Source organism: Bactrocera latifrons, unplaced genomic scaffold (assembly GCF_001853355.1).
Source record: "Bactrocera latifrons isolate USDA-ARS-PBARC rearing strain unplaced genomic scaffold, ASM185335v1 scaffold_10, whole genome shotgun sequence".
NCBI lineage: Eukaryota > Metazoa > Arthropoda > Insecta > Diptera > Tephritidae > Bactrocera > Bactrocera latifrons.
In genome coordinates, this window is record NW_017534408.1 from 212,701 (window position 1) to 222,157 (window position 9,457).

General features: G+C 34.8%; 1 protein-coding gene across 1 annotated transcript in view; it reads right to left on the minus strand.

Moving 5' to 3' along the window:
- Nucleotides 1-379, minus strand: part of LOC108965974 (probable LIM domain-containing serine/threonine-protein kinase DDB_G0286997) — a 5,253-nt gene extending 4,874 nt beyond the window's left edge. Inside the window, exon 1 of the mRNA XM_018928665.1 lies at nt 283-379. Within this exon, the coding sequence (XP_018784210.1) occupies nt 283-297 (15 nt within the window). The 5' untranslated portion in view covers nt 298-379. The remainder of the gene's footprint in view (nt 1-282) is intronic.
- Nucleotides 380-9,457: the final 9,078 nt, after the last annotated feature.

A 9,457-nucleotide genomic window follows, 5' to 3' on the forward strand; every position in this document is an offset into this window, starting at 1 on the left:
TATTTTTTTTTTTATACTTTGACCCCATCAAATTCGTTTCTAAAAAGGTTTTTGACAAAATTAATATCTTCACTTGTTTTTAGTGAATGTAAATTTTCCACTTTGTAGTCCTTTTCGCATTGCGTTTTAAATCTCACTATTTCAAAAACAGCATAATTTTTTTTTTTTTTTTTTTAAATTTCTCAGTTTATACTCCACAATTGAATCGATAATTTAATTCAGACATTAACTCAAACTCTTCTTTATCACATTTTAAATATATATATWTTTTTTTGAACTTACTATAAAAGCGCGCATTTTTTCCACAGCACAAATAAATTTTTCGTTTAAAACGTACGCGTCACAATTTTCAACACAACCGACCACTGGACCAATTGACAAGCAGAAATCAACTAAATGCTAATCAGTTGAACGCCAATCTTTTATATCACGGACAAAAAGTTAAACAACAGCAACCTCTTCGACACCTAAGATACGCTAAAACAACAACAACAATATATGCAAAGTACAAATGTTGGCCAAAACGCTAAGCGCGTCACATAGTTTGGCCATTGCAGCGGGAGATGAAATTAGAGATGGCGCTCAAAGCGCGCAGATCAAGAGTGCGATGCAAAATACCTAAAATGAGCACCAAAAATTGCAGAGCAAGAAGTAATATTGAAACAGAGTAAAAAAGAAGAAGAAGTATAAGAAATGCAGATGTCGCTTGGCAGTTGCTGCGGAGAGTCAGCGCGCGAAAAAGCTCAGTTAACAAGCGCTGCTGAAGACTTTAGCAAAGCGCCAACAGTTTGCGTGAATGTTTGTGATAATTTACCGTATAACTACATAAGTACTTATGTTTGAAAGTTGGCGGTAATGTAATGTAAACAAATTAAGGCTACCGCTGCAACTCGCTGCCGCCGGAAGTCCAATTGCCAAACCAACGAGCGCTGGCGCATTGGATGCGTTGCGCTGAGCGAAATGACAAAGAGCTGAGTTCATTAATTTTCCCAACTTGGGTACTTTGAGGAGCACCTCTTCCCCGGAGCACATATGCAATTATCGCCTTGAAAAGCCAATCTTCTCTTGCCAAGTTCGTTTATGCAACCGCCCGCCATACACTGGTCGCGACTGTATCGAATTTAATTGTACTGACTGTGATTATTTTCGACTTTGCATGCTTACGCGCGCTTTCGTGAGTATCGTCGCAATCAACACTGCTCAAGCGCCTAAATTCAAGCGTTGCTTCACCGTAGGGCGCCCAAGGCGTACAACTCGTCTGCCCAGTGGGTGTCCGGCGCTGTGCAAACCTTTTACATTCAAGTACTTTATAATGAGCGGAGGGGCGTTGGTTTCGTAAATGAGGCGGAACGATCAGCATACTTTGATATGGAGATTGATGCCAAGTGCAAGCCGTCCAATGGGTTTTCGTTGACTTCGATGAACGGCCGCAGACGCGCTGTGCTCTACTGAGGTGTAAATCAACGGCATTCAATTTACGTTTTGTATTTTTTGTTTTGTTGCCGGTGTTGCTGCGCAAACATATCAAAAATTATAAATTGAGCATATCAGTCTGTGACATAATCTGCTGATTTAGAGGAATGACTTGTCGGAGATGAATTGGACTCGAAGGCGGTCTCTTTCGCATACTTAAGATTTTAGCACCTTAAACTTGATTCGAGTCTTTCAGATATTGCGTAACGTTAATAATTTTATGAATCTGTGATTAATAACAAATTTGTAATTATAAGCCAGAAGTCAAAACCATTAACGCTTATAGCTGGAGCTAAAATACAATTTTAAAAACTCTTCTTATATTTTTTAACCACGAGTAGTGGCGTTTATTGTGAGTTACAATGGGTTATTTTTATTACATTTTGTCAATATAGTAACTTTGGCCGATTTACTCACATTACACGGTTAAAAACCTATCTTTAAATAATACTGTCTAAAGCTACAAAAGCACTCATGTTGTGCATATGCCTGGTTAGTGATTACTGAGGATTTAAGGCAAGTATCAGCACGAAGTTGTATAATATGATCACGAGGCCTATCGCTACAAATGGAGTGGTGTTTTGGGCGTCGATTTTCAATAAGTCAAAAGGTCTTTTGGAGCAAAGCTGAGCAAGATTGATACGACACTTGACTCACTACTGATGTATCGAAGACCATGGAGGGCATTGGAGCAGGCATTACGTGGAATTATTATTATCATCTTATTTATTATTAATCAATTCTAGCTTTCCATATTCATAGAATATTTTCCGAGCCCTTTTCAAGCAGAAGGTTTTGCTATAAGTCAGTGTGCTAGAGTAAAGCTATACTCAGCAATAGCCAAGTGACACCAAAAGCGATCTCAGCCTATGAGATTAAATCGCTGCTAATGGAAGAGTGTACACCTGATCTGTGTGCCGGGACATAAAGGTATAGCTGACAAAGAGCTGGTCGACGAATTCGCCCGTTTTGCTACGGAGGGAGTCACAGCCATGTTTTGCGGTGGGGTCCAACACAGTAAAAGAGCTGCTTCGCACGGTGAAGAGAGTGCGTAGACAAAGATACTGGGATATTACAACCTTACAAGGTTCATAGACATGATTTCGAGACATATACCGTCTCCTTGTCGCGTTCTATACTGGATACTGCTGACTTAGGAAACACCCGTCCAACATGTGTATAACTTCTTGCGCAAACAGCCGGTTTTGAACAAGGAACTGGAAACACCCGAACAACTGATTCCAGACTTCACATTAGTTTCTATTTCACTACAATCCACATAACCTCAATAGCATTCAGCAAGTCCTGGAATTCGTCAGAGTCCTGGAACTTTGGGGATACATATGACCGAGGAGAGGGCACCTCATCTTATTTATATTTTGTTCTATTCTTGGCCCATTTGGAATGGTAATTTTATAAATAATAATTTAAATGTAAGATAATTTTGACTTATGGATATGGCTCCGAAAATATCTTTGCTGTTCTCTTAATAACGTGAGCGCTAAGAACCACTCCTACGGCTGGGCTAGAAAGATTAGACAAACTAACACCAATAGATCTCAGAAAGCAAGGGGCTGGTGGATAAAATGAACCAAATATTCTCACACTTTATTAAAGAGAGAAGATTTAAATAAAAGATGATACAAAAAGCTAAAATGGTTAAAGAAAAAGGAGCCGGAATCTATTTCTCGGAACTGAATCTCAGGCGACTTTTCAAGCAGCCAGAATACTGGTTGAAGATGATCAATATAAATGTCGACAGCCAGGCAATAAAATCACATTGCATTACGTCAGAGAATGCGATTAGAAGCATTAWGGCAGTAACTGTAGTAGTGGCATATAAATATGTTTACTGACTTCCAGGTCACAAAGAAATTCCGAGAAACGAAGTAGCTGGTATGGTTGTCAAAAGTCGCATACGTCAGGCTACCTAATCAATACAGGATATACGGAGGTCACTAAAAGGATACACAATGAAATTCTCGAAAGGCCAGACAGACAGATTGAATGCTTGTAGAGTCACCAAGATGATGCGCAAAGCAAAACCGGCATGCTTTCTACCCACACGGTCGCGGGCCGGAGGATTATATTTATTGGTCTAATGACAGAACACAGAAAATACRTATATYATGTGAGCCGGATGGGTATAAATCTTTATTTATGATACATACGGAAAGTGCTGGGAACTAGGTATGAGAGACGCTAAAACACAATATATGTTTCTGCTAGTCTAATTTATAATTCGTTTTAGATACCCAGGAGTTTCTTAGTTCAAATAACCAGATAAGATAAAAAAATTAGATATAAATATACTATATATTTTATTTAACTAAAACTCTACCTTATATTACCAACGATCAATGGGTCTAGGTGTAGCGTGACAGCCGGCTAGTACGACATAATCTACTCTTCAAAACCTCTTCGCCGTGTTGGGATTTTAGTTTAACATTTTCTTACTTGTCTTGAYGAAGATATATGTTTTACTTGAAAAKTKACCGTTGAGTAATACCGCAACCAACAATTTCTTCCCCATATTTCAAGCGAGTGAGTCATGGTAACCGACTTRCCTATCCTTAAAGGCAAGATCTTTGTTTTTCAAGTATTACCTTATAATAGTTCTTTTTTTTTTGGGATTGTCGTATGTCACTGAAAGCCCTTTCGTCGAAATATATCTCAGTAGTAATAGTAATTTTGCTTAATCCTTAAGGGAAATTCTTTAAAGAAATCTACTAATTTTCATTTCTCTAAGATGCCTTTGGATTTCAATGGATTATTCCAGCATAAAATTAATCAGCTATAATCATGTTTCCTTCACTTTCAATTACCATGTTATATTTTAYTCCATACAAATTAAAGTTAAGTTCACACTAATTAATTGCGCTCATCAATTTTTGCTCATCATCATTGCAAATTAAAGATAACACTTCAGACTTAAATTGTTAATGCGGAAAATGAAAATTAATTTAAGTGACAAATAAGTACAAAATTTTAGAGCGAATATTTCAGCTATGACCTTCAAATTTGTTTCGCTATGAATTACATTCGCTCTGGTGAATATAAGCCAAATGCTATCAGTTGTGACTTTATGTTCGAAGAAAGCAGAGAATGGTATAGCAATACATGAAAAATTATGACTTTAATGCATGTGACCCTGCAACTAACGGTATACAAGCACTCCATGCACTACTAGTTAGATTGCATGAGCTTGCGCTCTTGCGGTGCATTTCAATGTCAAAATAACATTATTTCATACAATCAGACAAAATTTTTGGTTAAAGTCTTATGGCCAATTTGTTTATAGCACACTTCAACTACAATTTATCCGCAGTTCATTGCTATTAAAACAATTCGTAGCTACAAATATGGCTATCGCCGAAGAGATGACCCGATTTGCTGTCAATGACAGCTCTTCACTGACACTGACACATGATTAAGCTGTTCGCATTGCCAACATCACTGATTTGATCTGTTTGGTGTGATAAACWCGGTACGCTATTTTTTGCCTGCTGTGCAGAGACCCTCTGGTGGTTACGAACAAGTGGATRGGTGTTGTTTAGGAATCATTGACATGAAGTACAACATGAAAAGCTTGTAAATAAATACGATTAATTACACARCGAAATACYATAATGGAAAAAATGTMAYCAATGCAATGCTTTAACTTAGATAATTTTAACCGTGTTGGGATTAAAATGTTTGTTAGCAAAAGTGATTTTCTACAATTCCATAGAAATACTATATTCCAGAGATKATGAACAATTTTATTTTAAATTTTAAGCTTTAGTTATCATTGTTATCATTTATTTCGAAAACCATAATTAATTCTTCTTTATGAGCTTTCAGAAATCAACTCGTGGAAATTGTTGTCTACTTCCGCTWGAAAAAAGTTAATTGTTGCATTGGGATTGAATAATCCCACAAGCTTTGGGTTTTCCGTAATTTATCGACATAAAGAGAGGAAATAAAAAAACTCAGCAAATAACCAAAAAAAGTTTTCAGCCGAGTACATGTGTCAATGAGTGACTWTTTAATATTACTTCATTAGAGCAGCTGACCCAAAATATTATTTAACATAGCGTTGTTGTACTTATATGTGTTGGTGTATTTGTTTTTGTTATATGAATTAAGAAATTTTTGTCGCATTTGACTTTGACTTAATAGTTTTGATTTCGATGGTAAAGTTTTGATAATGAGTCGACCGAATGTTTGGTGACTAATGAAAATTGTTACTAATTAGTCAGAAAACCCCAAACTGCTGTTATATATTTTGAGTTTTAATTGGTCTATGACCCATATATTACTTTACGATTATTAAGAAACAGACTTAATTATTAATAGTTGACTGTATAAATACCCCTTTGCATGTTATTGTTGTTGTGCAGGTTATCAAGACCATATTCAGATGATAAGGGGAAGTTAATTGTCATCAAAATTTCAGAAACGCGARGCCCAGCAAATGCGCTGTTTCGATGGGAGAAGTTGGTTTTATAAGGCATGCAAAATGAAGATTAGAGCCGTGCGAGAAGAAAGACTGCATTTAAAATCTATCTTTGTTATGTAGAAGTCGAGTCCATCATCGACTCAAGCATAATCTGTAACAGAATCCAGAATAAAGTTGCGATAGGATCGCTTTAGGTTTGCGAGCAGTCTCGTTCTCTTATTCTTCTCTGAGTGCTGGTTTGACCATAACGCCATTCACTGCCAAGGAGTCAGTATGCTAAAACCGTCCAAGGGCTGTAATTTTAGTAATGTAACCCTGTTTGGGTTGGTTGGTTCCTGCCAAAGTTTCTAGATTAGCAGAATTGACTACGATTTTATCTAACTCCATGTTATTTTTGAGTGCTGATGGTGGTTTAAAGGAAAAAAATATAATAAATAATGTTAATAAAAGAGCCGATTATTACACACACTTCCAGTTTGTGAGAACAATTTACCGATAGAAAACTTTACAAAAAGAAGTTTTGGACCGATTCAAGATATTAATAATGGAGAATGTTGYGGTAATCAATAAGTTTTATAAGTCGTCGGACGTGGAGACAAAAATTATAATAAAAGTTGGCTGAAGCCGAGAGTATGAACTCTGTTGCTCGGATTTTACACTACAACGCATTCCATGTTCCTATTATAGCTTTCTCCTTAAGTATGGGGTTCCTAACGGTCGAATTAAGTCACTCTCCAAGTAATCTTAAGTTCATTTTCGTTTAAAAATACTTTTCAAGCTGCTATATGCTTGCCAAAGACCCACCCTGTATATGACCGAAAGTTTAAAGAAATCAATACTAATCTGCTGTGAAATTAAGAAAATGAATTGCCGGCTTCAAYAAATTTATCTCCGCAAAGATAAAACAACACACAAATTTGCAGTTGTTAACTGAACTCTTGCAAGTGAGGGAAAGGTGTATAAAAAACCAGCAAAATTTTATGTGGTTAGCCAAACCACCCGCTGGTGCTCGGAATCGGCTTAAAAAGGCACTGAAATATACATGTACGGCGCTCAAAAAGAGGTCAACAAAGCAGCTTTTTGCGAGACAGTGAATTCAATATAATTACTTTCTGCGCTGTAGATAAGTCTGTATAATGACAGACGTAAATATTACAGGTTTTGATGGATGATTGAAGTTCAGAGTTATGGAGAAAAGTCTTACATAACAACGCGAAGGGATACATATGGGAGCAAATATTTAATAAGTAGTGATGATGCAGCAAAAAATTTTAAAACAAACTACAAATAGTCATAAACGAGATGCACTAATCAAACAGGCACGCACACATATACGAGAAGCGCATATCAATTGCGTCAAAGAAATGTGTTTGTGTATGTGTCTACATATTATAATAATATGACGAGCGCCAAGTAATTATTAACTGTTTGAAATTGCATGCAGGAAACAGTGGGTTAGTTGCTTAAAACTTTATTGTTTCTTTATACGTTACAAAGAAAAAAAAAAAAAATTTGTTTAATGGTTGTGTTTGTCAATAATTTTGCTTTTGACATGTTAATTCAGGTATAGAGGCTACAGCTGAAACACAGCCATATTTATATAAACATATGCAAACAAAAGGTGCGAATATTTGCTGGAATGCGGAGCAAAAATGCATAACTTACATAAGGTTCACTGTCTGCCGTAACATTTTCCAAATTTTATTGCATGAAATTTTTTATATTTTATTTTTTATTTTTTATTTAAAACAAAGGGTGGACTTAATCTTTATTTTCTTTGTTTTTTATTAATATAAGTCGCTGATTTATTTTTAGTATATATTTAAGAAGAAAAGCGAGCTTTTTCAAAATTTTATTGCATGCGATTTTTTGTATTATTTTGTATATTTAGAAGAAGAAGAAAAAGAATCCCTACCTTAATTTTGGTATTAATTATAACTGAAACAAARGTATTTTTAAAATTTTATTGCATTTTTCTAATTTATTTTATTTTTGAAAAAAAAAAAACTCTGTCTAAATTTTCGGTAGTTAATTKGGAATAATAGCGAAGTATAATATATTGAAATATCTTTTTATTGCATGCAATTTTTTAAATTCCTTTTTTTATTGAAAATATTATGCTTATTATTGCAGCATTTAACTGGGAAAACAAAACAAAAATTTAATTGTAAAGAAAAGTGAGTTTATTCAAAACTAAAGTATTAACTTATTGAAATCCCTCACTTGTTTTTAATATAAATTATAACTGAACCAAAAGCATTTTTTAAATTAGTTTTTATTTCTTTATTTTCGTTTTAATTGTAGGCAGTTAATTGAAAATATTAAATAATTGATTATAAAATGTTGAAATATATTTATTATATATTTCAAACTTTTATTGCATGCATTTTGTTTGGTTTAAAATAAATTGTTTATTTATGTAGCACTCAACTGAGAAAAAAAGCTAATATTTTTTAAATTTTATTGCATGCCATTTTTCATATTTTCATTAATATTAAGGAATACGAACGCCTAACTTAATTTTAGTATTAATTATAACTGAAACAAAAGCATTTTCAAAATTTTATTTTATACGTTTTTTTGTGGGTTTTCATTTCTATATTTTTAGGGGAAAAATCATTGACTTAATTGCAGCATTTAGTTGGGAGCATTGCAGCATAAAAGCGAAATTAATGCAACCTCAACTKTATTTTTATTGTTGTTAATTGCGTAGCATGCATAACGCTTTGGTTAACGTTGTTTTCAAGCGCGCAAATGGTCCAAATAAACGCTCTCAACAAAGATGACCGCAACAATTGCTAACTTGAGCCATTCAGAGCCGAGATTATCAGCAATGAATGGGAGCGAACCGAAAACGTTATAAGCTTAAGCGCCATAAAAAAAATCTATTGCTCAATATTTTCCGCAATTTTCTGTGTGATTTTTTTCAGAGAAATGTGTAGCACACACATGGAACTTTGGCAGGAAATGCTTTTCAGCTGATACATTTTTGACCCCAACAGCTAAACAAGAAAGAGAATTAATCATTTGAAGGTGCAGCAATTCTTCATATCACATTACATATGCAAAAAAAAAAATAACATAAAAAAATTTTAATTACAAAAATTTCGGCCAGACAATAAAAAAGCGCACACTTTTATCATTATCCCACTCAAGCGTTCACAAGCGTCGCTGGAGCAGCTCTCAAGCATCTCATTGAAATCGAGAAAGTCCCTTCGCACTTAGGCAGATGCATGCTCTTGCGTACCTACYGTTATGTTGCCATATTTGACGTTTCTGATGGTTGAAGTTGCATGTGTGTGTGATGAGATTTTTTTTGTTTTTGTTATGCGACACACCCTCATTAATCGTAGTGAGGGACRTAAAAAAATCCTCGACTTTTTCCGAAAAAAAGTTGTGAACAAAATAAAAGCAGTGAATAAACCTATTACATAACCTCTATTCATATGTTAAGTAATAAGCGGTTCACGTGAAAATTAACGCATTGATTGAGCTTTGGATGCCGCAGGCCGGTTTTTGCGGTATTTTTCATTTATTTCTTCA